The sequence below is a fragment of the Bombus flavifrons genome, chromosome 3, assembly GCF_040668555.2.
Source record: "Bombus flavifrons isolate JBK064 chromosome 3, iyBomFlav1_principal, whole genome shotgun sequence".
NCBI lineage: Eukaryota > Metazoa > Arthropoda > Insecta > Hymenoptera > Apidae > Bombus > Bombus flavifrons.
This window is the reverse complement of record NC_138444.1, coordinates 11452525-11479999: the sequence shown is the minus strand read 5'-3', so window position 1 is coordinate 11479999 and position 27475 is coordinate 11452525. Positions and strand designations below refer to the sequence as shown.

The 27475-nt window shown below is 35.4% G+C and overlaps 5 protein-coding genes and 1 long non-coding RNA gene across 13 annotated transcripts; 3 read left to right on the top strand and 3 right to left on the bottom strand.

Annotated features, from left to right (window-relative positions):
• Positions 1–439: 439 nt before the first annotated feature.
• Elp5 (Elongator complex protein 5) lies at positions 440–2509 on the bottom strand. Its single transcript, XM_069110066.1, has 3 exons — positions 2393–2509; positions 2020–2094; positions 440–1801 (listed from the first exon to the last, which is right to left on the bottom strand). Exons 1-3 carry the CDS (start codon positions 2406–2408, stop codon positions 999–1001), a joined length of 894 nt encoding a protein of 297 aa, XP_068966167.1. The 5' UTR covers positions 2409–2509; the 3' UTR covers positions 440–998.
• A 458-nt stretch (positions 2510–2967) lies between these two features.
• Madm (MLF1-adaptor molecule) lies at positions 2968–9261 on the top strand. 2 transcript variants are annotated; one of them, XM_069110059.1, is made up of 11 exons: positions 2969–3101; positions 4016–4102; positions 4595–4819; positions 4895–5025; positions 5131–5225; positions 7313–7396; positions 7481–7768; positions 7957–8116; positions 8215–8401; positions 8488–8607; positions 8675–9261. In XM_069110059.1, the coding sequence occupies exons 1-11, from the start codon at positions 2973–2975 to the stop codon at positions 8978–8980; spliced, it is 1812 nt and encodes a 603-aa protein (XP_068966160.1). In that variant the 5' UTR covers positions 2969–2972; the 3' UTR covers positions 8981–9261. The 2 variants fall into 2 exon arrangements, with proteins under 2 accessions (XP_068966161.1, XP_068966160.1); XM_069110060.1 differs by lacking the exon at positions 4016–4102 and having other exon boundaries at positions 2968–3101.
• A 1141-nt stretch (positions 9262–10402) lies between these two features.
• On the bottom strand, positions 10403–27439 carry LOC138178327 (uncharacterized). Of its 4 annotated transcripts, XM_069110051.1 has the most exons (22): positions 27344–27427; positions 26991–27206; positions 26071–26636; positions 25004–25114; positions 24541–24632; positions 24056–24148; positions 23862–23965; positions 16233–16297; positions 15857–16016; positions 15645–15787; positions 15200–15404; positions 14952–15113; positions 14337–14867; positions 14102–14277; positions 13882–14031; positions 13527–13809; positions 13246–13455; positions 13032–13182; positions 12732–12954; positions 12516–12645; positions 12328–12448; positions 10403–12253 (listed from the first exon to the last, which is right to left on the bottom strand). In XM_069110051.1, the coding sequence occupies exons 3-22, from the start codon at positions 26634–26636 to the stop codon at positions 11538–11540; spliced, it is 4392 nt and encodes a 1463-aa protein (XP_068966152.1). In that variant the 5' UTR covers positions 26991–27206; positions 27344–27427; the 3' UTR covers positions 10403–11537. The 4 variants fall into 4 exon arrangements, with proteins under 4 accessions (XP_068966152.1, XP_068966151.1, XP_068966153.1 ...); XM_069110050.1 differs by having other exon boundaries at positions 26991–27439; XM_069110052.1 differs by having other exon boundaries at positions 27023–27438.
• Positions 13113–14348, top strand: LOC138178335 (uncharacterized). 2 transcript variants are annotated; one of them, XR_011172681.1, is made up of 3 exons: positions 13113–13250; positions 13358–13429; positions 13535–14348. It is a non-coding gene; the product is annotated as an uncharacterized LOC138178335 (long non-coding RNA). The 2 variants fall into 2 exon arrangements; XR_011172680.1 differs by having other exon boundaries at positions 13358–14348.
• LOC138178334 (uncharacterized) lies at positions 16851–17991 on the bottom strand. Its single transcript, XM_069110071.1, has 2 exons — positions 17632–17991; positions 16851–17293 (listed from the first exon to the last, which is right to left on the bottom strand). The coding sequence occupies exons 1-2, from the start codon at positions 17694–17696 to the stop codon at positions 16963–16965; spliced, it is 396 nt and encodes a 131-aa protein (XP_068966172.1). The 5' UTR covers positions 17697–17991; the 3' UTR covers positions 16851–16962.
• LOC138178333 (electron transfer flavoprotein beta subunit lysine methyltransferase-like) lies at positions 17176–24489 on the top strand. 3 transcript variants are annotated; one of them, XM_069110070.1, is made up of 4 exons: positions 17176–17309; positions 19425–19718; positions 20257–20715; positions 22918–24489. In XM_069110070.1, exons 2-4 carry the CDS (start codon positions 19670–19672, stop codon positions 23253–23255), a joined length of 846 nt encoding a protein of 281 aa, XP_068966171.1. In that variant the 5' UTR covers positions 17176–17309; positions 19425–19669; the 3' UTR covers positions 23256–24489. The 3 variants fall into 3 exon arrangements, with proteins under 3 accessions (XP_068966171.1, XP_068966169.1, XP_068966170.1); XM_069110068.1 differs by having other exon boundaries at positions 19425–19733; XM_069110069.1 differs by lacking the exon at positions 17176–17309 and adding an exon at positions 19048–19066 and having other exon boundaries at positions 19425–19733.
• Positions 27440–27475: the final 36 nt, after the last annotated feature.

Sequence of the window (27475 nt, the reverse complement as noted above, 5' to 3'; positions counted from 1 at the left end):
GCGACTGCTTTGGAGAGTGACACGTCGTGTTTTCAACCATCGTATTTCTGTGCTTAAGATCAGTCTACGCTTAGTAAAGAGTTATCCCGTTGGCCGTGGATTCGTTTGAACTCAAAAATATTGTTAATAGCGTTCATTAAACTTATTGTTCGTAAATCATACTACTCATTAAACTTACTATTCGTTAAACTTATTATTCATTAGACTTATTATTTGTTAGACTTATTATTCGTTCAACTTATTATCCACTAACTTTATTATTTGTTAAGCTTATTATTCACTAGACTTATTATTTGTTGATCTTTGTAGTAGACTTGTGTATACGTGTAAATATAATCTCGGTTGTGTAAAACAATGGTTAATTCACGTGAAGAGTTGTTACGCGCCCAAAATTCCAACCATAACCCGACATATATTATTGAATATTAATATTTTTGAATTGGAATATCTTTGTAAATTGTATTTATTTAATGTATTATTTAAAATATTTCGATATTTATTTGAACTTATATGTAAAACTTTTTTATTTTATCAAATTATGAAATTATTGTCTGGAATTTATTGTACAGAACTTTATTTGTATCTGGCTATGTTTTCTTTGTTATCTAGTTACGAATCTCATATATATGTTTCATTGTTTAATCAAAATGCTGCAAAACAAAGTAATACAATAACAATATGGTAATTAATTGAATTAAATGCCAAAGATGAATAGTAATATTTAATATCCTATTTTTAAATATTAGTATTGTATGCAGTATTGACTTTTTAATGTGAAACAATACTTTAGAATATCTGTATTTTTTTACAGGATTGTTATGAGGTTTATTGTTAATAATTTAAAAAATCGCTACGTTAATAAGCAATTTTATTATATCAACAAAATATTATATATTATGCAATATGAACTGTAACAAAGTGTAAAATGAATATAAAATAAATATCTTTGCTTGGAACATTACCATTTATCTTTTCTAATGTAATATTTTATACATGAGTTAGAAACATAAATCATCATCTGGATCTTCCTCATCAAAATCATCTATATCCTCTGGATGATAGTGAATTCTAGATGTATTTGTTGTATTTGTATTAGCCATGTATGGTAACTTTACTTCTTTTCTCTGTTTCATTTCATTTTCATTTATTTCTATTCTGAATGAAGACTCAATTTTTAACTTAGGGTTTTCATATACTGGATGTGACTTTTTACTTTGTTCAAGCTTATTTGACTCAATTTCATAAGATGTATTATTTTGGCTTACTATTTCCTGTTGTTTTAAAATTCCCCCACCCACTTTGCGATGCATAAACTCTACTATATAATTAGTATTGTTATTTGCTATCATACCAGAAAATTTTTGTATCTTTACATATGTACTTCCTAATGTTTCAATGTAAGATATTTTATCTTGTACAAAATCTCGTCTATAAATACAAATCACTTGTGGCACATCTTTGCTTAACTTCTGTAAAAACCACATAGCCCTTGATAGGCCAACAAATAAGATTAATGATGTCAAGCAATCAATGACTACTGTAGATTTTGTGTCTATAGTTTTTAAGATATGTTTTAGATTATAAAAATCCTTATCACTTATAGCACTTATATCAAGTCCATTATTGATATTAACTGTATAATAATCAAAGATATTTACATTATTTGATGCAAAATATTCACATTGGTATGAAGATTTTGGATTGGAGAATAACAACAAATTGAAAATACAATTAGAATCTTTTTCTTTCAATACTTGTATCCATCCTGTGACCAATTTTCTAGCATACATCGCATTCACTCCTGAAATATATACATATGTATATATACATGTACAATGTCTGTTTAACTACGGTTATATGAACTCCATGTAAACAAATCAAATAGAACAGTTCATACGATACGAGTTTACGTATATTATGTATATTAATCTAATACTAATTGTAATTTCATTCAATAAATGGAATTCTACTGCATGTCTAAAATAAACTATAGTTTTATGAAGTATTTTGCTTACGTACCTTCATCAAGGACGATTAATTTTGTGCCCTCTAATAAAGGTAATGTTTTTATAGATGTCATTGTGTTAATTGTACCTAGTAGGTTATAAATAGGATCATTTAGCAAATAAACAATAATCACGCAGTAGACACGCGTGCGTCACATTATAAAGTACGACAAATAATTCCAATCCAAAATACTATTCAAAGTCTAATTTTACGACTGAAATTCACTGTTTGTTTAGTTCAAGACATTCATCATATTTAAGTAAATCTCAAAATCACGCTTTTATAACCTCAAAGCAATTTAATGTTTTGTTTCCTACTTCTTATTCATATCGCGTAGGAATTGTATGTGCAGGAACTATGTGTTAACATAGAAGAACACATGTACCTTGAAATTTGAACATGTAATTCGGTAAATATTATCTGGAAATTATCTTGAACGAGATCAGAAAATTGGTTGTCGAGGCGACGATTGACAGATGTCGCTGTTACTGGCACCGAAAAGGGTGCGGTACACGCTAATCGCCATACTGGGCGAACGTGACCGAAGACAGAGCGAAAATGAATACTAGAGTGTGTGTCAGATCGAAGCTATTTTGCTCATAACAGAGGTTTTATTTTGACAGTGTGATTCACGAATGGCCCTCGCGATGTACCGATACACTGGCTAAGTCCTAAGGGAAACCGAAAAGCGTCGATCCGTGCGCGTGACTGCGTAAGATCAGAAATATCGTAGCTTTCCTTGTAACTCGGGTTGTCGCGCTGCATGTGTCATTGTGAGTGCTAAAGGTGTATTACAGCACCGAGAGGCTCTGTTCTCTCCTGTAACATTTAGGTGCGTATCATCGACAGTGCACATAAGCGGCGGAACAGATGCGATATTGAGGTAAATCCTTGGAATTACCACCGATGAATTTGGCCGCGTTGTGCTCTGTTCGGTGCTGCTCCTTCAACTAATCGCGTGTGTGATGCCCGGGAGTCGCTCCAGCACGGACCCAGAGCACAAGTCACCGCGGGAAAGTGGTGAAGATTCGGAAGATGAGAGTGAAATCCTGGAGGAGAGCCCCTGCGGGCGGTGGCTCAAACGTCGGGAAGAGGTACGATTCATCTTTTTATAATATATTCACATCTATGTGTTTACATCTTGTTTACATTTTGTTTATTTACTTGGTTGGGATTTTGTTCTGATTAATATGGTTTCAAACATATTTGGTCTATATATGTTCTTGTTGGAACCATAATTGTATTATCTCTATATGAGAAATGTGACGAAGGAAGTCTCTTGTGATACATTTTGTCTCGGCATTGATTCCAATTTGGTTAGACTATTGGGACGTTTGTATACAAATAAATCAGAGTAAACAGTGAGATATGGATGTAGTTTATGCAATTCTTTTCTATATAATATAGTGATATATTTTGAGACTTCATATATTAATGTGGTAGGTAACAAAAAGATATTATTAAATATTCCTTCAAAGGAAACTAAAAATCTAACAGCTATAAGCTATTTTTCTTATAATCTAGCTTAGTACTTGTTTCATTCGAGGCTGGAAAAAGTAAGCTAAAGCCAAATTGTGTTTAATATATATATATATATATATATATATTATATATGCATTATACATGTATACATATATCATAAAATTAGCTCATTATGTCATAAAATTACTAAATATATTGCTTGAAATGTATTATACAAAAATATCTTCAAGCTTGGCAAACTAGTTTCTTCAAAATTTATGTAAACATTAAATGTTTTTGAATTTGTAAGTGTAAACTGATTTTCAACAATTTCTTGTCACTAAGCTTTCAGCATCTGTGGTACTTTCTATTTTCATTCTAGAAACAAATCAGCATAGTTGGATCATTAACCAGGTGCATTTGCAAATCCGCTTTATTGTTCTATTTAAAGACTGAATATTCTTTTGTAAAACATAAATAACATTGAATAAAAAGCAATGGAGATGTTTTATCTGTTTGATGTTCAATAACCATTATTTTATGTTAGGTATATGTAGGTTCCAAGTCCACGTTAGCCGAAGGCTCTACCTTTGGAGCAGCCAGAGGCAGTGAAAACGAAGTTACTGAAATGGAGGTATGTCTATTTAGAAAAAAATAGGCTATCTCTTTTGGTTTATGTACCTTTTTTATTAAAACTGTTCAATCAAAATGATGTAACATAAATAGAGGATTTATCGCTCAATATATTTTATTTGAATATAGCCCATTGTCGTAAATATTGAATGAGCTATCTCCCCTCCTTAAATTCTTTGCAAGGTCACATTGATGTAATGACATCAGGCATGAAATTGTTTGAGTTATGCTTAAGTAACTTAAAATGGATGATTGCAGTAATATATTCTGTCATTTCATAACCATAGACTATTCAAATGTAATTTGTTAATAGCCTGTTTTTGTTTTTCTTTGTATAATTTTTGTATGTTGTAAATAGATATTAATATATATTTGTAAATGAAACTTGTAAATAAACTAACTTTATGTATTTGTGTAATTAGTTTATGTTTCATAAGTAATCATACATGAATGAAATAAAGTATTTTTGTAAATAATATTATTTTCTATTTAGGTGGAACAACGTGATGTACCAGGAATCGACTGTGCCTATTTGGCAATGGATACTGAGGAAGGAGTTGAAGTTGTTTGGAATGAGGTGCAATTTTCTGAAAGAAAGAACTTCAAAGCACAAGAAGAAAAGATACAACTTGTATTTGAAAATCTTACACAGTTGGAACATCCTAATATTGTTAAATTTCATAGGTATTGGACAGATACCCATAATGATAAACCTCGGGTATGTTATGAAAGAAAGGAGTTGAAGTTTAAATTGGCTTGAATATTAATTATGATGTTATTTATTATTTATTAGGTTATATTTATAACGGAGTATATGTCCTCTGGGTCTTTAAAACAGTTCCTAAAAAGAACAAAACGCAATGTGAAAAAATTACCCTTGCAAGCATGGAAGCGTTGGTGTACTCAAATACTTTCTGCATTGAGGTAACACATGATTCTTTATATATATTATTTCTAAAATAATAATGCTTATTTATTTATATATGTATATATTTCTGTTATATGCATTAATGTCTTTGAATTTTTCAGTTATTTGCATTCCTGTTCACCTCCCATTATTCATGGAAATCTTACTTGTGACACTATATTTATTCAACATAATGGGCTTGTAAAAATTGGTTCAGGTAAGTAATTATTTAACAAAACAGAAAGAAAATTCTATTCTATGAGACACATTTTGTATCCAAAAAGTACAGTCTTAATGTTTCTGTACTTTGTACAGTGAAACACTCTGCTAGCAAGTACAAGATATTATATAGTTGCTCATAGGTATTCAAGAGAGCACTTATCCCTAAATGAAACTATTTAACATATATTGGAATAAGAGTTTGCAAGGCACTTCCCCTTTTTTATTCACAGGACTATATGAGAGGCTTATAGTTTTGTTTCTCATAATTTTCATGGATGAAAACTATAAATCACAATATAGGATTATTATAAAATATATATATATATATATATAAAATCGACCAACCACTGATGTTGAAATAACAACTGTGAGCTAACTGATATTTATTTCATTCTTACATGGAGTACAAACACATAAAGTACGTATATTGCCATTACTGTGATTGCCTCCTCGGTACTCGTACTCGATAAGTCAATCGACAGTAATAAATAAGTTTTATACAGTTACTCAATTAATTTCTATTCAGCGTAATTTATAATATCGCGTGTTACTTAATAATTAAACTAAACGACGTGTAAACAATATACATTGATATCCAAATGTTTTATCACAAGGCATAATTATGTGTGAAAAAATGTGTGATATAGTTATATATTGTGAAGAAAGTTTTACTCCATGCTATAAATTTAACATTATCCTAATTGGATTTTATAGTAAGATTAATTATATGAAAAAGATTATTCTTTAAATAAGCTTTAATGATAAATATATGTCAAAAAAAGTGGGATATTATCTCTGCCGAATGTTCTTAACAACTTTCTATTTTAATTAGATTTATTCATTCAGAACCATTCCACATTATTGTTGTTACTGCGTTTATATTGTGATGTGATTTATCCTTTTCCTTTTCTCACTCTCTTATTTCCTTTTTTATCCTATCTATTAGTAAAATAAATCTGTTAGAAAGATTGTGTATAAAGTACTGTTTACATATTAGGAGTAACTTGAGTCCTCGTTTTTAATTGTAGCAAATAGGCTAATCTAGATAATGAAAAAAACACAGCAAAGTCTTCGAAGAGAGAGGAAGTACAATCGTACTTTCGCCCATCCAGAGGATAAAATCAACTGATAACGACGATTCTTCGGTTCTGGTGTAAATTGTGAAAAGATGGTGAATTTGAAGAAAATGCATTTGGCAGATAATCATCGACTATTGCCAGCTAAGTAATTTAGGCATATTGAGGTAAACATTCCTATTTATGTATATATATATGTATGTATGTGTATACATATATATACATATATCTACATCTTGATTATTGGTAGAGTGGTTCATATAAAATATTCAAAATTTATTTGATTTTAATATCCTTCATATCATTACATTGCACTTCTTCATCTCTTGGGTTATAATAACAAAGAAGGGCAAGGGGCCTAAGATGTCTCTTAGTCCTTCTATGATCATTATCTAGCGCACGCATTTTTCATTGTGCTCTAATTTTTGTTGTATCCTTATTCACGAACAAAACAAATTCTACGAATTCCGTTTTGGTCCTTAAAAATGTAAAATAGAATTTCATCATGCTCAACGAAAGTGCCTCTTTTTGAAATATAAATTATACAAGAACAAACTGTGTAAATTACTTTCTTGCTAATTGCTTGCATTTCATTTATCTTGCTTTTATGCGCTATGTTTGACCCCCCTCAGAGGCACTTTCGTGCATACGTATGTATATGCGAGAATTATTAACTGTATGAGGGCTCAAGTTACTTGTAGGATAATTTTTCAGTTACAACACAATTTTTCTAGCGGTTCATTAATCCACTTGTTATCATGGAGGTGGCGGGTATTCGAAAAGGTAAAAAGATAGTTACATTGCTGTGACTGTATTTGTTTTTTTCCTTTTCTTTGTTTTTGTCTATATTTGGGCAAATAAATACAAAGAATTCCTGCTACCTCGCAAAGAAAGTTTTTTAACTCATTGCTTGTTAAATACTTTCATACAAATATACATATTTTGTGAGTGCCTATCTGAAATATATTTTCTTAGAAATAACCATATGTTCTTTTTATCATTACAGTGGCTCCTGATGCGATTCATCATCATGTTAAAACATGTCGAGCAAATATGAAGAATATGCACTTTGTAGCGCCTGAATATGGAAGTAAGTGTATCAGATTATTGATAATCTCTTTATATATTATGTTATTATACATGTTGTTGCAATATACCTTGCTGTGTTTTTTAGACTCTGTAACCCCTGCCATTGATATTTATTCATTCGGAATGTGTGCTCTGGAAATGGCAGCATTGGAAATTCAGGGTAACGGTGATACCGGTACGATCGTGACCGAGGATAACGTTCGAAAAACTATAGAATCGTTAGATGATGCCCAGCAGAAAGATTTCATTCGAAAATGTCTTCAAGTAGACCCGCTCAGTAGACCAAGTGCAAGAGAGCTCCTTTTTCATCCTGTCTTATTTGAAGTGCATTCATTAAAATTACTTGCTGCTCATGCTTTGGTTAATTCAGCCAGTAAGTTTGCTAATATCGCCATTATCTAATCTCTATATTGTCTTGTACTTCAGAATTTATCATGTGTTCTAATTATAGGTATTATATTTTTTATAATAAAAAGTTATATAATGTGGCGGTTAGTCCAGTAAAAATAGAATGTTAAGTGGGATTTCTTAGAAATCAATTAATTTTCAGAACTTTTTCAGCTAATATTTCAGAAACGATAACAGACGAAGTTTTGCAAAGGCTCTACGGTCCTGATACGGTAGTCGCAGAAATTAAATATCAAGGTCGACCACCGCAGCAGATTCGGTTAAGTGATATTCCTGTTACAGAGAAGTTAGAAAAGTTCGTCGAAGATGTAAAGTAAGTATATTAAATGGTTTTACGACAAATGTATCGAAATGATTGCGTTTTTAACCTTATATCTATTCTTCAATCACATAAATTATTTGGGTCGACAGATATGGTATATATCCCTTGACAGCATTTATGGCGAAATTACCACCACCCGTTCGACCTCGGGCGATATCGCCCGAGGTTACTGAATCGGTGAAATCTGTTACACCCGAACCGGTGGACGTGGAGTCTCGAAGAGTAGTTAATATGATGTGTAACGTTAAGCCTAGAGAAGAAAGTTGTGAATTACTTGTGAGTGATATAGCACAATGTGATGAGTTACCTAACGTCAACTGTCAAGTCTAGTTTGTGTTTTTTTACGCTGGTGTATTTTATAGATGACAATATTATTACGAATGGATGACAAAATGAATAGGCAATTGACATGTCCTGTGAGTCAATTAGATACTTCAATGCTTCTTGCGCAGGAGCTTGTACATTTTGGATTTATTAATGAGGTATTTATTTTATTAAATATTTTAAAAAAGGAACACAACATAATTCCAAAATTACTATTTGTTATAGAATGATCGTGATAAAATAGCAAATTTAATCGAAGAGGCATTAAGGAGTTGCTTTAATAAGCAAATGATGACACCAGGGATGGTGTCATTAACAAATCTTCCCACCCAAACTACTTTATTGCTGCCCGGCCCAGAATTTCAATGCTTGCAACACTTTGATAATTCTATGTACAACGCGACAACATCTCATAGTGATAGTGTAATAACTAACCCGCTGCCAAAAACCTCAGGTTTCCCTGTGTCGAGTAACACGAACAGAAGTCACGATGAAATGGAACCACCGTTGAATGCCGAGAGCGGTAGTTAACTATCCAGGATATCTGGTAACTCAGTTCACTGTGCCACTTTGCACGCTCTATGTATAGACTGGCTATGTATTTTTATATTTAAGTAAACAGGAAGAAAGAATGGAATTAAATGATTAAAAGAAAACAGAAAAAAATAAAAAAAGGAAAAAAAAGAAAAAGGGTGCCGTGGCTAAAGCTTTAGGCTAAAAAATGTTAACGCGGTAGATTCGAACATATTTTATTTACAAACTGTTTCGTATGTTCGATATATAAAAAATATAATTTAATCGAATGATCGATATATTCTCTCCTTTTTTTTTCATTAAGTCATAAGATAGTTTCGAAAGAGGTAGGATATTTACATATTGGATGAATTTTAATCAAACAAATGTCAAGGACGCGCTATACTACTTCAGTTGACTGTACAGCTCTAAAAGAAAAAAACGCGAATATGTAGCAAGTACAGAATTGTAACTAGTTATCACGAATAATCGTAATAACCTGTTACTAGGCTGAAATAATAAAGGGCATTTTACTAGCGAATGTTTAAATTCGTCGACAAACGGAACGAATTATTTGAAATAATTAATGAAGCAAAAAAAAAAAAAAGAACTTTCTATCGTAAAGTGACCAAGATGTATCATAGAAACTTATTTTGTATATACAAGTTAACACAGATTAACTGAAAAACAAGATGAGGAGAAAACGGTATAATTATTACATACGGAAGCATAACTCGATCGTACAGCAATGCGAAAATAATAAAAATAAAAACGATTATGAGCACCGCACTTGTTTCGCTTCGATATTCGATGTGTATTGTGGTTTGTCCCGACTCATACGAATCTTTTTTCTTTCGCTCATTAGAATGAAATAAAAAACAAAAATTGATATCTTGATTTGTTTGAAAAGATAAAAATAAGAAAAAGATAGTAGCGCGTATAACGTTCATAGAGTAGAACGTAATACATCGGTCGACTAAATACAATCTTTTTGTAATTTATCTTTGTTCTTTTCTCTTTCTTTCTTTAATAAAAATCGGACACAGCCACGGCCCTTCTATACTTCGGTATTATTGATGTGATTAAACCAAGGTTATTAAATCTCGATAAAATTAGCTGAAATCCTTGTAAATAATTTATATTTTTAAGAAAATCTGTTGACACAGAAAACTAGTCATATAGGTATATTCGAGTGCTAACAAACTAACACCGACCTTATTATGTCTTTTTGCATTTATAACACATGCTTGGCCAAGAAATACTGCTCCGATTTCATATCTTGATAAATGAAGGAAAAGAAATGAAATTTTCAGTGACGCATTTCACTAAGCAAACGACTAACCATTACTAGCGGTAAAGAGGCAAAACGAAGAAACAATAAATAAAGTAACAACAACTATTACCAACAACATAAACTTTGATCTTAAGTATGTAAGTAGATTATTGAGGTAAAAATTGAATGTATAGCTTTATAATTCAAATTATAAAAAAAAAGAGAAAAAAATAAAGTGCGACGACTGAATCGTGGATATTATCGAAAAGGGCTGTACGATGACAGTGATAAATAAATACTATAACTCGGAATTTCACTGCCTAAAATTTGTTTTTGTTCATCAAAACTTGTCGCTCCTGTCTTCCCGATTAATTTCAATCTTCTTACTTTCCTATACACGTTTATATTTAAATTTATATTGACAAAAAGAAAAAAACGGAAGTACAGAGGGAAAATGGAGTTTGAAATAGTCTGTTCTATAAAAATTTATTCATGTAGCAGAAAGAGAAACACGAGATGCGAATATATCTGTAATGTAAAACACTATTTAATGGATGGAATGTAATGAAAAGATGTCTCTACAAAAAGTTTTTTTTTTATAAACGATATTCTTTTCTAGAGACTACAGCTAACAAGATGAAACAGAGTATAAATGTTCATAAAACAGAGAGAGACGGGGGAGGGACAGATTGTATCTTCCAATCTTGTTTAGTTTAACATACACTAAGCGTAATGTAATACTCTGATAATGCTAGGTCTTTGTTACGTGTTAAAAACATTAAGTTAAACATCATTATACATGAGGATAATAATAACTTTTTTTAAAAAGTACCGTTGTTTATTTTTATTCACTTAAATTTGCATGTTTGATAAAATTGCATGTTACAGCTCAAATTTTTCCAATTCTATACTTATGTGAATTTCGTAATCAAACAATGAATTGAAAGAAGATTAACTTTTGCATTTAGTTACAATGGTGCTGTTCAGTCATAAAATCTGTCTCTTTCTCTATGTTGTCTTAGATATCTAATAATACATATTTCTCATATATAATAAATTATTATATATTCAACAATTTTATGCTATAATAATAAAAATGAAATCATTACCAAATTTACTCTGAACAGTACCGAACTACAACGTGTTCTTGAGCCAATTTTCTTAAAATAATTCCTATTTACCTCATCTAAGCACATTATTAAACACCATAAATGATATAGCTATCCATTAAACATTATGGTGAGGGTATGCTTCCTAACAATCTTGAGCGGTGAACCGATTTCTTTCAGATTATAGTCAGATTTATGTTCCATCCGCGGAATGAGTACGATTCAGCAGATAGTCAAGATCATGTGCAATACGATCCAGCATACCACTCGTTGTAGCCTCGCAGTTTGTGATCACGATTTCAGGTGCCTTTTCTTCCCCATCAGGTTGTTTACGTTCCGTAGTATTAGCAATGTCAGGAATGACATTCACATGGTCTCTGCTCTTTAGTTCCGTTGCTGACAATAATTCGACGTCGTTCTTCACGGCCAAGGTTACATCTGGCATTCCGCTTAAGCGCGATTCGACGTCAGCGCTACACAGAACTTTGGCTGAGCTCTCTGGCGAGGGATTGTGTGCGATGAAGATTTGTCCTTGAGACTCCCTATATTTACCAAATTCCCGGAAAGTGCAGCACTCGCTGGCGCCATATGACGCCTCGTTCATGCAGTGCAATGATCGTGGGGAAAACACGGTATCGAACACGACAGCTTCTTGATACTTTCGTGGACTAGTGCTATAATTTTCCAGGTTTATATCGTCCGAGTGATCGATGCGGATCTCTGGCAGGAATCTGCTGGTGACAGGGACGGAAGGTTTCGAATATGAAGATGAGGACTCGTTTATGAACTCGCGCATGTCTATACTACCCGCTGCAATCCCGCGAGCTTCTAAATACGGTTCACCGATACTTAATGATGACGACGGCGGAGCAGTATCGTTCTCCACCTCGGCGCCGCTCTTTGAACACACTGGTAAGAAGATAAATTCAATTGATTTATTTTTATGCTTATTATTATCTGTTGATATAATTTTTATAAATTACCTTTGATTGGCTCGGATGTTATATCCTCTTCTGCATCTTGTTTCCACTTTAATTTTCTTAAGATTACATCGACGGTAGTTAATTCGCCATTCACGATGTAGATTATCATTATAACAAAGCCCTAAATTTATGCGTGTCATCGTTAGATATTAGATTTTTAATTGTTTCAAATTACTAGTCAGACTTACCAAAGCAGAGGAAAGAGAAGCGAATATGTAATGAAAGATGATAGAGGTAGAATTTATATAAAAGATGGAGGAGGCTTCCATTGCAATGATACCGCAAATAACTATGGCAGCTCGATGAAGCATTCGTAGTCTGAAGAAAAAAAGGTTTCAATTTTTCATCATATAATTATCTTTTAATTCGTATGATCTTTAATCGTATGATTTAACCGATTATACCTGGCCTCTATTGCTTCCTTTTTCATAACATTCTCCTCGACAAGAGCATGAGCCTTGTGCAAGATTCCCAAATACAATAGCACGAATATAAGAAACATCATCGTTGCGCAAGTAATAAAAATATTATAAACGCCGCTGCCGAAAATTAACCACCATGACTCATGTCTCCAATCAGTGCTTTTGTGTGTAAGTTCAGTACTTAACACAGCCAGGATAGGGACACCTACATTAAACAAAAATGACAAAAATGATAAAAATCAATATTAAATTTTAATTGATTTTTAATATAATTATCCGAACCAGTAATCATTGCTATGACAGTAGGTTGAAAATGTTGACTGGATCGAACTTGAGTTAGACCAGCATAAATGATGAGAGCTTCCGATATAGGCGCTGACATACCAATCAAGAGGAAAGCTTCTAAAGTTATCGCTACGATCGCGTAGGAACTCTAAAATAAAATAATTATTATCACGAAAAGTTTCTAAAGTCAACATATACATACTTGAATTACCTCTGGTAAGTGATTATACACGGCATAAATGAAAACAGCCATTGCTCCAACCAAAGCACCGCAACACTGAAGCTTTAAAAAGTTCAACCAATTACGGTTTTTCCACCAAAAGGTTCCGAGGATCAAAGAAGATATAAGACACTGTGCCAAACAGCTACCACATCCAAATATCACGATAAATGTGGTTTGTTCCTTTTTCGCAAATACTACCTGCATTGAATTATTTTTTTTGAGCTATTTCGCAATTCGAAATAAAATATTTATAACTTATCTGAACTTACCTTTACAGCACGTGCCGTTAAAAAAACTGCGAAAGTTCCGCTGCTAGGGCAGAGACAATGCGTTGTGGCATCACCTGGCGAAATATTTGCGATGCAGCTATTGAGATCCCAGGAACCTATAACATCCATAAGGCCGCAAGACACATTCCATGAACTCGACTGATTTTCTATGTGTTTTAGCTGTAGGTCTACCCAAATCTTATTATGTTTATCCAAATTGAAGGCAGGTACTGCCACTGTGACGACTCGAGAATTAATACGAAACTCCAGATCTGTGCCATCGCTGCGAATAAAAAGCATATAAATTAAACAGTTAAAACGTTAAAACGTTAAATGTAGGATTGCTATTGCTTACTCCAGTTCCTTGACATACGTGGCTGGAAGAAAATGAGACATATTCTTATAAACAATTACTATTCCATGTAGAGTGTTATTAGACTTTACACCGCGTTGTCGTTTTTTCCATAATCGTACTGTCGTTTTGTCATCGTACCAATTTGGGTACCTATTAAATGATAAGCGAAATAAGTGATATAATTACATAAAAAGAATGTTATTTAACAAATATTAATTACATGGATTCATCTATAGGGATTTGAAGAGAATGGGTAATACTATCTCCATTATGTTGTTGTAATTCTTGAATGTCTACCACTAATGAAGAAAGAGGTAAGTGCTTGTAAGGATGAGTAGCCACCTTAGACCAATGCATCAGGCTTCGTTGAGTTATTTGAAGAAGCAATAGAACTTTCTGTAAATTATAAGCATTATGTATTTCTCTTGTTCGTCAATTAGATTAAATTTCTATACCTGTTGGCTTAAGATTGAATTTTTGTCATCTAGTATTCGACTAATTATCTGTATCAAAGCCTCTATAGAGACATGTAAATCGTATGGATTAACAATATGCTGATAACGCTCTATTTCCGCCAAGATACTCAGGATACGATCACCTTCGCCAGGATAGAGAGGCAAGCTACGCGATTGTAGAATTTTCCAGAAGATAAAGATCGTTCCAGAACCAGACGTGTTTTGATATCCTAATGTTAAGCTTTTAAACTTGTTATAACGTGAAACTAATGGTTCGAACAAACAAAGAGAAAAATCTGGAGTTTGCCATTCAGGAGTGGTGGCATCTTTCATCGAGCACAGTCTGGAGACTTTCTTGCCTACAAAATGTTGAGGACATTCTAACAATGCTTCAGATCCAGGAGCAGTATCTGGCCAGATTAATCCCCAGGATTTACCCCTCAAGCAAATTGGTATTAATGTTCGATTCACAACTTCCACGCGAACGGACATGGACTTGTCTGCCACGTTACAGGTATATATCGCAGATTTCTGAAAATATAACACGATAAACATGCAAGAAACTTAAAGCTTTGATAACCAATTTTAAGGATGTATTCTTTATTTAGCGAATACCTGCGCGTTTGTAATTTTTAATATACTTCCAGTAGGAAATAAATCTTCCCAGACCTCGCTACCAAGTTCTAGCTTCAACAGAGCTTTGTTTTTCGTCCAGCCAAATCCTATTCCAATATTGGGCACGTTGGGTGTCATACACGTTAATTGTATATTGGTTCCCTGCAGAAAAGACCGGTTTAGAGAAATATCAATCAATTTAATCAAACATCATTTCAATTTAAGTTCATAGGAAGTTTCAAGATTACCTTGTCTATAGTAGCACTCATTGGCATCACTTTTACATCTGGTTCATCTTTCACATCTACGTAAATACTCTTACATTGCTGCACGCCCCAATCGACTATCTGACAAGTGTATTGACCCGCATCAAGTAAAGTCGCTTTTTCGATGGTTAATATGGATGTGTGTAAATCAGAACCATCGTTGGGAAGATGTCTATACCAGATTTCCCTAAACAATGAAAGCTACTCTGTCTATCAGCTTGTCTAGACGCTAGCTATAGTCTGATAAAAAATTAAATGATCGTTCAAGGTCACTGTAGAGTATATTCCCATCGCTTTATCTAGTTACCCTATGATCTAGCTTCTGATTACCTACCGATTACATGCTTTTTGTTTACAGCAAGGAGTGACTTTAAAAGGTTTATATCATGGATGATATAAACTTTGATAATAACTCTTATTTTTTCACCTGGTGGCTTTATTCATGTTCACCAGCATATTGTCCTTGTACCATGTGAAGTTTATGTTATAACTGCCTTGAGCAGCGCAAGACAGAACGAATTGATCTCCCGGGTGAATTTCGTGTTCATTTCCCTGATTCAGCCTGAGACTCTAAAAAAGACGTTGATCGAGATAATTGAAATCTATGACGAGTACTCTAACAAGATCAATGATACGTACCTGCAATTTAAGCGCAGGCTTTTGTTGAAAGGTAAAGTGAGTCGATTCGAGGGATATCTCGCTGAGCCGTCGACGTTGAACCAATTTGTTGAGGGACTCTCGAATTTTATCTCCATCCTCGGAGTTTCCAAAAAAATGGAAAGTGATTTCCGATGTGGGTCTACATAATGAACGCGCAAACCATCAGAAGCTATTTTGATTGCTTTTTATCTTTTTACATAATTTTTTATTACATCTAAATATTTTTGCTTTACTATCTAAGAATAATTTATAGTAAAATATATCCTTCATATTTTTATATAATATGTCTTTCTTTTCATTTACGGTCTCGATAAAAATGTAACTGAACTCTTTATTGCTTAATGTACCTACTCACGTCACGCTCAGGATTTGTAAATCCTCCATGGACGAGATATTAGAATTCCTTAAATACTTTGCAAGCTGCGAAGAAATTGCAACGTATTAAAAAACGTCGGTCGATCATTTCGAGGGGATATCGAACAAGAAATTACAGGAATAAATAAAAACAAATGCTTTTTTTGATAACATCTTTATGTATTATCGCAAAATAATCATTGAGTAAAGTAACAACATATTCTTCCAAAATCCAACGATTACAAAATAATTATATTCTTCGTCTTCTTGCTATGTTCAATAATTGTATAGCAATAATGCTGTTCGTATATACACATGTACGAACATGTACATACATATACATATTGTATATCCGCACAATTCGCGCGATACTTAGTTTTGTATCGCTTATCTTTTCGAGCGAATATCGCGATTAGAACCGTTCATTGTGATCGAGATGTACGCAGAAATACAATAATTTCCATCTTATCTCTAGAACGCTAATCTTGTCTGCTATCAATGCCGCTCTATTCGGCTTCAAGCGTTGGTTTTTGCAAATCATGACACACGAACGCAAAAGGTTGTTTAATAAGCTCCATCTGTGTTTCAAAGTGTCAGTGCTGAAGTTGCTATCTCTGTGTCATCTTCCTAACATCCAACGACTCTTCTTGAAGATTCAGAGCTTCATACGATTGTGTGACTGCATCCAGTCGAAAAGGAACTCGTTCTTGATAGATTAACATGTTTCAAATTCACTCCGGAGTATCTAAGAAATATGGATCGTCGTTGGAGATGAGAACGCAGGATAAATCGCCGCTTCCAGGGCATAGATGATCCCGTATTCTCTCTCTGGATACTCTCAACACCTTGATCCCCGTCTCGCGGCAATATGCTTCCAATAGTATTATCTGCAGATGACTGGCGGAATCCATGTTAGCGTCGAACGGCACGAGGCAGATAGTACCCTGGCTGTTCTCGCATTCCTTGGATGCCAAGGCTCTTAACGTCGGTAGCATACCGCAAGTTATTGTACTTCTAGGACATCTTGGCATTTCTTTCTGTTCGATCCATGATAAACTGCCACTGAAAATCAATCGAGGTTAGTGCACCGAGATTCATATTATTTTGTCAACTTTTTAATCAACGAAAATTCGACGATACCGAGGGAAGCTTGCAACAACAGATCAAACGTTAATTTCTGAAATACGTTACTTTAATGTCTACTTCTGAATATGACCTTTCATTATTAAGAAATGTAACAATTGGGTATAACGTGCAAGAATCGTAATCAATAGTTTCGCAAACGTTTCTCGATAAAGTTGCAACGCATTCCATCGTAACGTGGTCGAATTAATCGCGAGATCGACTAACATCACGCGTCATCTAAAAACGCAACGAGTGTGAAAGATGAAAATTTATACCTGTCAGTCATCGTAGATGATGCGTAGGATTGTTTTGTACAGCGTAAGTTTTGGCAACGCGTCATATCTCTTAGTATCTGTTTCTGATTGTTTTTCGGTTTGCCGTTTCCTGGCGCGACTCGTTTGCACACTTCACTGAACGTTGGAATTTTCTCGTTTTTGATAGCCAGTTTATAAGAGGTAGCGTACACTTTCGTTGGTGATCCACTGATTCACTGATCAATTCTGGGAACCTGTACGTTGGCACGCACGAGTCATCTTCCCGATACAATCTTACGTAATAGTGAAAGACTTTCACGATCGTTTCCGTGAAAATTACATGTACCGACACTATAACTCGACCGAGGTTTCGACACGAATAACCTCGATAGCCGATACGCGCCGCTTTTATAACGATCTTACCCCCACCGCCACCTGTGTGCTATATATCTACGGGTATTCCAGATAAGCTGTGTCGAGTCTGTGTACACAGAACGGAGCTTTTTATCCAAGAATTGGCTGCGACAGCTTTTACCAGGAAATGAAATAACTCGAAGGGCAAAGCTAACGAAAGCTCAATGATAATTTTATTTATAAGTTAAAACCTTCTCGCTGTGAGAATACGAACGTGCAACATTCTCATATCAATTAACACGTGGCAATAATTTATTTACAATTGGAATTTTAAGGAAAAATTTTCGTTGTCAATTTTTTTAAAATTGTTATATATTCCTGACAAATTTCACAACGTACTTATAGATATGAACTAGCAGAATGCATCGTGTTGCCATATACATAAAATTGAATCGCAAACATTGTAACGTAATAATCCTTGTAATTGGTGAAAGAGGAAATTGTGTACGGTCCATACGAAAGTAGCTACGAAAGTAGTTATGATAAATAACGATTTTAGTTACAAATGCAAAGTTTAGGCGTTATATTAAAATAATGTCCGGGTCAGGGACTTCGTTTACGATCTCTGTTCACGAGAAATATCGTTTGCCTGTATTGTATACGATCGAGACAAGGATGGAACAGCAAGGAATTTTAACTCTGGAATGGAAATCTTAACTGGTGAATGAGATAGCGTTTTTTCCGTATGCATAGTGGCGTAACCTCGTCAAGTACATATGTATTAACTTTCCAGTGACGACTCTTCATATTCGAAGCGACATAAAAGCAAACATTTTTGTTATCGTACACGGCCACTGGATATGATAGATACCATAAAAAATTTGTTTAACAAGTTTCGCATCCATTTTCCTCGACAGGATGTCTCAGGTCAATAGCACGTGCTTGCATCATCGTGCATGATGCAAACGGGTTGAATCTTGTATCTCTGGTTTCATCAGCCTTGCAATTCGACAGATTTGCTGATAATCCAGCTGGAAATCTACCTGAACATCACGGATTGTCGAGGGGAATTTCAAAAAGTCGATACCTCGCATCTGTTTTGGTCTGTCCCCTATTCTATCTGTCTCTCACTTCCGTACATTGCTCCTTTCGCTTTCTTTGTCCCATTCATACACGTATTATATCGTTCTCATTTATCTCCAATCGCTTTTCATACCGTTGTATTCCGTAAAAAAAAAATACGAGCGCGCTAAAATTAGATCGAACCTACGTAACAATTCTAATTTCAGTAAGCTGAAAAATTGATGGGTTATGTAATCAACTGGTTATAACCATTTCATAATGATCAGTGACAGATGAATTTGCTATTTTCGAAACTGGAAAGGTTTTACCTATCTTGAATTTGGCAAACTTTTAAACCTTTTTATTAATTATGCGATTTCTCTTTTTTATTTTTGCAGAATATGGATTGAAGAAACGATCGGTCAGCTACCTCGGGAACGCGCATGCGCAATAGATTCGCCGGGAATTCCGAACCTCTTGGGCAAGAAATCGCAGACTATAGCTTCGAAAAGAGGTCGATTCTTGGTATATACGCAGCTCGGATATATCTACTAAGAATTAACTGATCGCGGACTTGCTCCTATAAACATTGAGAACGTTCACTGCGTGGATCCTGCATAAGACCGATTAGGATTTTATTAAAATGTCACGTGTTATGCAGGCATGGAAAAAGAAGACAAACGCCCGATTTGGTACGTTTCAAGATAGTACGTGCTTTGGTTCCGTTTACTTTTGAAATAATGAATGAAACGGTAACCTTGCGGGTTCATCAATCACCGAACTTCCCAAGCTTCCAATTTCTTCCTATTTTATATATTTCAATTCAGAGTTGAATATTAAATTCGGATCGAAGGAACTGGAAATTGTTACGACAGAATAATTTAGGAATTTCGCTGTTCGAAGGCTTTTGTTTTCAAAATGTGGTGTAATCAACACCACAATTTTCGCAACTAAAATTTCAACCTGGCGTCAAGTTTTTTAATCGACGCGATCTTATCGGTTCCGAAGAAAAGAAAAAGAAAAAAAGAGAAAGAAAGAATGAGTATTTCTCGTTACGAGCGATAAGATCGTGATTTTCGTTATCGTTCTGGAAATGTAATGTTTTATCGTTTCCTAAGATTCTCTGAAGCATTTTTATATTAAAAAAGTAAATAAAAGTACGAGATATTATCAAAACCTCGTCGACTAACGCTGTCCAATAAAAAAAAAATATATCGTTTGTTTGTTTAGACTGCTGGACGATAGAGAAAGTAGTATTTTTTTACAAATCTTTTAAAAGAACGATTTCCAACAATTTGACGGGCATCGACATCGAGAAATTCTGTGATGGAATCGTTGAATGTGATTCAGAAGTAGTGCGTGCCATTTTTGAGCATACTGAGATTGTTAGGAGCCATATGACGCCAGAGATCCAACTATTTCTCTTAACTCCCAACTGTAATTTATACCACACGCAATACGAAAGAATTTCAGAGTCGAAAGGGATAAAGAGAAGAGTTTTCTTGGAACCTTTTTGGTCGATTTATTGGCCAGGTGGACAGGCTCTCGCTAGATTTGTATTGGACGAAGGAAGAACGCTTTTTGAATCCTCGAAGGAAATTTTGGATCTTGGAGCTGGATGTGGTGCCACCGCTATTGCTACAAAGCTCGTTGGCGCTAACAGGGTCGTTGCCAACGATATCGATAGAGGTTCGTATAATTTCACATACGATAGTCGCGCATATGATTCAATGCATATGAACAATGTATATCATTAATATTCTATATTTTCCATCAAACGTCAATGAATTTTCTAGAGAGGAAGTTGCGAATTGGAAAATAACGATTAAGAAGCGATAACGTAAATTTCTTAGTCGCTTGGAAGTGCATCGTTACTTAAAACAGGAGAAGCAGATAAAATCGCGTTGTTATGTATGAGTGTCTCGTGAGAAGGAATGCGCGGCTCGTTTTACGTTTCATACATTTCCTCGTTCGCGATCAGCAGCATTAAAATACAATCGTCGTTAGACGGTACTGTTCACAGACATTCCGCTTACCGGGGAATTATTATCATTATCATTGGGAAACGTTGAAGTAGTTTGAAATATTTACACGAGCAAAGGAAATGTACTATCTACATGGGGAAGAACCGAGTGCATTGCGCTCGACGGAACGAATCGAGCGAGTCGATGGAAATACCCTGTAGAAACAGAAAAAAACGAAAAGACGCTGGTAGAATTGACGTCACTCGTGCACCTGCTCAGGTAGCCAGAAAGCAACGTAGCAACGTCTGGATTCGGATGCCAGATTTCTAAACGGTCGATGCAAAGTTGTACGCACTCGTGCTACTAATATAGTCGCTATAAATAATTTGTGCCAGGAATACAGAGTCTTTCTCACTGGGGAATAAATTGGAGAAGGAAACGGTTGAATGCTGCGGTGGATGCAAAGACGTAATAAGCAAAAGTGCAAGTTGTAGAATAACGTATAAAAAATATGCAAAGTATAGATAGCAGTGGTATTAAGAGGATGTAGAACTCCTTGGATAAATGTAAATATCAAGGTCAGCCCAAGGCCACGCACATGTACAGTTTTAATTTTCATATGGGAAATATTTGAGTTTAAAATAGGGTCAATGATTTTTTTATTTCCAAGAAAGAACTAGGTAACCTTAACGGTGTATCGAATAAATTAAAGAAACTTCGAAGAATCGATGTCACGATAATATTCCGACCTGTGATCACGTTTTCCCTTAATTGCATCAGCGTGTTTCTCACGTGTCGTACTTGGAGAACACGAATCGATACCAAAGTAACTACCGGTATTTACGTTACATTAGGCGATACTGGGAATTCAGTTTATTTCGTATGAATGAAATTTCCATCGGTAATTATAGTATTCGATCGTTCAAAGTATTCGAACTTGAACAAGGTTTTATTGAATATTAAATGACTATATTTCTCTTTTCGTAGCGGTATCAGAAATCGGGAACCGTGTTCTGAATGGTTACGAGGAAAATCAAACATGTGGGTCACACCATACGGTATTCCCCATATCACGGAGGTACGAGCGCGAAGGGTCTGGTTCTGCTCGTACTTCGGTGAAAGGTCTTCCATTTCTGGGTTTTACGTCCGTTGCATTTTAATCGCCCCCTCGTGCGCCAATCGAATGTTGCTGACTCACCAATATCACATTGTAATATGTACCTATTAACGCGATATTTCCATTAATATCTCATGCGTCTGGAAAATTATGCTAACAAGCTGCGTGATATCGTACTTCTACAGACAGAAGGAGAAGAATTGTGCAATCAGAGCAGATCAATTTTTAACAAGAGAATGGAATGGCCTATAGAACATTCGAAACTTTCGACGTACTTGCATCGAGTCGTGAACTTGTAATCCAATTGTTTAGGCGAATCTATAGTCGCGATATCCTCGGCTGCACTCGACCTTAGAGGTCGCACTTGACAACGGTAGATTAATGTTACATTAACCGATCAATCTTCTTTAACTACTCTACACACGTCTTGATATCGGCTCGGTGATTTCTTTTATCTTATCCGAGATTTCCAGACACGTAATGCTTTCGTATCTATTAGCGTACTTATAGTAATTGTTTGATCGACATGTTTCATTCGAGTGATTTCATCGAAATGGATTATCGTTGTTAAATTGGCGACTGCTCCGTTTAAAAGCACCAATGGAACAGTCGTTGATTAAAGCGTTGCTACCTTTACGTAATATCGCTTGTTCGAAGATTAGCACATGCCTGGAATTTTACGTAATCTCGATATGTTCTCGTTGAACGGGTATAAAAGATACTGATCGTAAGATTCATCTTATTATTTCCCATTGTAAACATGTTTATGTAAACATTTTATCATCTCGATATTTGTTTGTGTGATTTCAGTTGCCTGCACAGCTATTTCCATGAACGCTATTCTGAACCGCGTGAATGTCAAAGTATCTCATCAAAACCTGTTATATGAATTGCCCGAAAGGACAATTGACGTTATTTTCATCGGAGATATGCTGTACGACGCAGAAATTGCTGCTACTTTAATTCCGTGGCTCGAAAAAGCGCGCGATAATGGGACGAGGATTTATCTGGGAGATCCAGGAAGACACGGTCTGACGGAGGATTTGAAGAAACGTCTGAAAGTTCTGAGACATTACCGGTTGCCAGAGAATGTACAGAAAGAGAATTACGGTTACGACAGTTGCAACGTTTGGGAGTTCTGCGGATAACGAGTAAACGATTATATAATACGTCGAAACTCGGTGTACCTATCTTTGACTCGCTATTACTGTTGCAGTCACGTTTATATATATATAATCATGTTGCTACAGTTACACGTGAAACGTACATATATTCATTTGTCATGCGGTGACAATAACGCCATGGGTCTGATTTATGCAAAGTGCTAAGAAGATTATGAAACGACGTGATAAACGTGATCATAGCGAGCATTGCCTGCTGCGTGACTTGCACATGTGCTTCATCTTATGTATACAGTAATATTTACGTTCGTTTTACGTACAAAGTAACGTTCAATCATCGCTATTTGTTATATGATTATTTATCTGATACAGTATAATACAATGTTTCGTTTACTTTGCCTGCTTCTTAAAGCAGAGATAGAAGGAAAGTCGATCCTTATTTCCGGGAAAGGGAGAAGCGGAGGCGAAAGAGAAGAAACAGGGTTACGGCGCTAATTATTGAGAAAGCCGATCGGATGAAACTTACGAAGAAGAAAGATTTTTTCTGACGCACGAATGGATATCTTTGATTCGAGTAAACTCGATAAATTCCATAGTAACTGTATACTACTTTCCCAGATATTCTTCACTCACCTGTTTGCCGACGTAGGACTCTACACTGCCGTGTTGCGTAATCAACCCAGACCTCAGGGATGTCACGTTCGACAATTTGATTCTGCACTCGTATCTCGATCGATCTGCAAGCGTTTCCACGGATTATTTCATTTCCCAAAAGCGATCAGTCTCAGGAAAATGCACACAGGTGGCGAAGAATGAAATGAACTTACTGTTGTAGATTTTGGTGCCATTTCTACAAACGCATGGTTGCTGCTCCTCTTTGTCGTAAGGGCATTGTATTATGCAATTCTCGAGCCCGCATTCTGCGAACAAGCATTGGCCTCGTGTGTACTTGTGCTCACATATGATTCACGCGGCGCAGTCTCTGCGCGAAACATGAGTCATGGGAATGTTATCCGCGAGTGTGTACAGCGAATACGGTAGACCTCTTAAGCTTTATATCAATTAGTTAACTGGACTCATCAACCTACATCATGCATATATCAAATGCATATTAAATGCAAATGAAGCTTTTTTTTTTATCAAATTCTAAGCATTTCATTTCCATAGCAACAAATTTTTGTAATCGTACAGAAGTATTGTTACTATTTGAATTTAATTAATTAGTATGTAAAGGATATAATAAATACAATGGTTTGCAAACAATTTTCGTAGTCATTGTACATGATACAGGTAATATTAAGGCAAACCCTACCACCATCCACGGTATCCAAAAGGTGAATCTCACAGTTACGGCCGACGTAGCCATTGGCGCATTCGCAGGTCATTGCTTCTGCTCCAATTTGCCTGGAACAGTTCGTAACGACTTCGTCATTTGTCCCTTGACACTTATTCACAGAAGAGGAAGAAGTTTCCTTTATAACAAATCGGGAAAGTTCGCTTTTCCAATTTAGAAGGGTCAACGACGCCGGGTAGCTTATTGATTTATCTACGCGATTGATCTTCTTCTACTTGGTTTGATACTTCAAGGGAAAAGCGCAATCTCACGTCACCAGTGAAATGGCTATGCCTCGTTAAGATTGCTTTGATCAATGTCGCGTAAACATTTTCGCTATTGGCTAAAATTTCTTTAATCCACGCTTCCTTTAAGTTTCATATTTTAGATTGTACTATCCGATTTCTTTGCAGAGATAAATTTGCATAAATAATCTTCGTACTTGCAAGTGCCTTCATTTTGGCAAGTAGGATTCTTCCTGTCGTCGAAGCAGAGGGGTCCTTGGTTACAATTCTTGCCGCTGAAACCCTCGAAACAATCGCACCAGAAGCTCCTGCGAGCAAATAACGGCGGACCGTGTTATTTGTGCACACGTAACAGATCGAGGACACAGACATCCAGGAATAGAGGGTAAATTAATGGGGACAAGAGTTTCATTAATGATTCATGAGCTGATATGATATCGTCCGGAATCACCTTACTGCTTTGTTTGTCTTTTGCGTTGGAACTTTCCGAAATTATTTCGTGCGATAAACGAAAATCCAGGTCCACTTCCATTATTTGATATGCTTGTTTCTATTTTTAAATTTACTAAAAAAAGAAATCTGTTCCAAAATATGGAAACGAAAAGATAAGATATTCGTGATCGTTTGTTTACTTTTCTTTTCTAACACGAGAAGTTCTACGAAATGAACTTTTCAAAAATTGTCCATAGACTGATCGCTTGCGAAGCTCTAAACACGTGTTTCACGAAGAGATAATTCGCTCAATACAGAAGCATTCGTTCGAACTTATGTGAGAATAAACAGGACGATTCTAGTAGATGATAAAACAACTCAATTGAGTTCCAGAGGGGGACCTGTTTGCGGCGGGATAATACACGTTTTAATAGCTGTCGAGAAGGCCATTGGGATAGATACAATGGATCTACTCGTTCTTCGAAAGTAAACTGCCCAGTGTTCGTATCTGAAGATGTTCATTCGTCGTAAGTATACTATTTGCTCTTATATAATATCTTATAAGAGACATAAATAGCAAATACCGAGGAATTAAAAATACATTGTATAAGGAATAATGGACAGTTTTAAAAATTCATAAAAAATATTAAGAAACTTATCGTAATAAAATATCATTAAAAAAAAAGTACTACAATACTACACATTATTTACAGATTATACAGTCAAACGAATTATGCGTCATGCGATATATAATAAAGTAATAATTTTTAGATCTTCCCAATACATCAAGGAGATAAGATGAAAAAGAGAAAAGAGAAGTTGAGAAACTCACGTATAGTCTCCAGACACGAGGCAATTCCCGGAGTAGGAGCAATGCTGGACGGAGCAGCAATCCGAATTTGGCACGTCTTCGGTCATCTGATACGTGACATTGAACCCGTACACGTCCAGCAAATTGTTTAAAACTCGTACGTGATTGCCCTCGAGTCGATCGAGTTCGAACTCAATGACGAGAAACGGTCTGAACGTTCTAAACAATTTGTATTCGAACACGTTGCCCTCGGTGATCTCTTTTATCAGACTGGCGCCAAAATTCATACTCTCCGATTCGTAGTACGCGTACTCGGTGAAACTGAGTCCCTTATACACGTACACCTGCGTCAAATAGACGACGATGGAGCTGTTAGTCGCTGGAATATCGGAAACATCGATCACCCAGCGACACTTAATGGGCACCGGAAAAGACCGGGGAAAATTTGGGGTCTGGATCACTCCTCTCGGTGCCGTCAACCGGTTACCGCACGACACCTCGGTCGTCGTCGAACCTCCGTCGATTAAGGTCAAGTGAAATAGAAAGGAGAAGCTGATCACCATGGACTTCATCTTCGAGCAATGCATCTAAGGAGAAAGTATTTTGAATTTAATCAATGAATTTCTGTTTATAACGAATCTGACAAAATTTCGACAGCGTTCTTTCATTCAAGGTTTATTGTATTTTTGACACTGGCATTAAAACGAATAACTTTCATCTCCATTCCATATCCTGTCTATAAAGAAGCATTCAAGAAAACAATAAAGCTTCGTATGTTTGAGAGATTCCAAAACTGAGAAAAATTGATGTTCATGGAACTGTGAAGCTTGTTGTTAATTGCTCGTTGAATGCATATAATAGGAGCAATAGGTATCTTTGATGTATGGAAACAATGGAAACAAGAGAGCCGTTTATCAAATGAACAACGTCCCTTTACTTACATTGAGAATACAAAGAAACCAGTTCTCCTCACCAATATTCAAAATGCACTCGTTCCTTATTCGATCGTACCATTACACAATCACATTTCGTTTTCATACAACACTCAAAAATTGTCCTCACTCTCGGCTCGTATCGTTCGCTGCTAGTATCCATAAATTTAAAAGGACACACAGACATGATATCATACGTATCAATAATTCACCGCACAAAACAATCTACAAAGGCAAAAAAAATTTGTACGAATTGAAATTATCCTAGTTGAACGATACGAAGAGTAATATAGGAGGGGTAAGTGGTCGAAGAACGCCGAAACATTCTGATCGATCTTATCTGTTTCCTCCAGGGCGATTACCAATAGGATCAGGAGTCTGCTGACGGTCGAGAATGTTATCACGAACGTACGAACCCGCGATCTGCCGGGCAGCTGGGCGTTAGCCCCTTCCGCACAAGTGATCTCTCCACGCGCACCCTCAGTGCATCCCTC

What these genes read in the sequence shown, in the direction of transcription:
- LOC138178333 (XM_069110068.1), top strand. Translation starts at nt 19,670, where the DNA reads ATGTCACGTGTTATGCAGGCATGGAAAAAGAAGACAAACGCCCGATTT. An exon ending in ATTTGGTACGTTTCAAGATA is followed by an intron (nt 19,734 to 20,256) that starts GTACGTGCTTTG and finishes TTGTTTGTTTAG; the next exon opens with ACTGCTGGACGATAGAGAAA. An exon ending in TGCCAACGATATCGATAGAG is followed by an intron (nt 20,716 to 22,917) that starts GTTCGTATAATT and finishes GTGTGATTTCAG; the next exon opens with TTGCCTGCACAGCTATTTCC.
- Elp5 (XM_069110066.1), bottom strand. An exon ending in ATTAATCGTCCTTGATGAAG is followed by an intron (nt 1,802 to 2,019) that starts GTACGTAAGCAA and finishes TATATATTTCAG; the next exon opens with GAGTGAATGCGATGTATGCT.
- Madm (XM_069110059.1), top strand. Translation starts at nt 2,973, where the DNA reads ATGCCCGGGAGTCGCTCCAGCACGGACCCAGAGCACAAGTCACCGCGG. An exon ending in TGTAGCGCCTGAATATGGAA is followed by an intron (nt 7,397 to 7,480) that starts GTAAGTGTATCA and finishes TGTGTTTTTTAG; the next exon opens with ACTCTGTAACCCCTGCCATT. An exon ending in ATTTTGGATTTATTAATGAG is followed by an intron (nt 8,608 to 8,674) that starts GTATTTATTTTA and finishes TATTTGTTATAG; the next exon opens with AATGATCGTGATAAAATAGC.
- LOC138178334 (XM_069110071.1), bottom strand. Translation starts at nt 17,696, where the DNA reads ATGACGCGTTGCCAAAACTTACGCTGTACAAAACAATCCTACGCATCA. An exon ending in TCATCTACGATGACTGACAG is followed by an intron (nt 17,294 to 17,631) that starts GTATAAATTTTC and finishes ATTGATTTTCAG; the next exon opens with TGGCAGTTTATCATGGATCG.
- LOC138178327 (XM_069110050.1), bottom strand. Translation starts at nt 26,636, where the DNA reads ATGCATTGCTCGAAGATGAAGTCCATGGTGATCAGCTTCTCCTTTCTA. An exon ending in AACATGAATAAAGCCACCAG is followed by an intron (nt 15,405 to 15,644) that starts GTGAAAAAATAA and finishes TTCATTGTTTAG; the next exon opens with GGAAATCTGGTATAGACATC. An exon ending in TGAGTGCTACTATAGACAAG is followed by an intron (nt 15,114 to 15,199) that starts GTAATCTTGAAA and finishes TCTTTTCTGCAG; the next exon opens with GGAACCAATATACAATTAAC.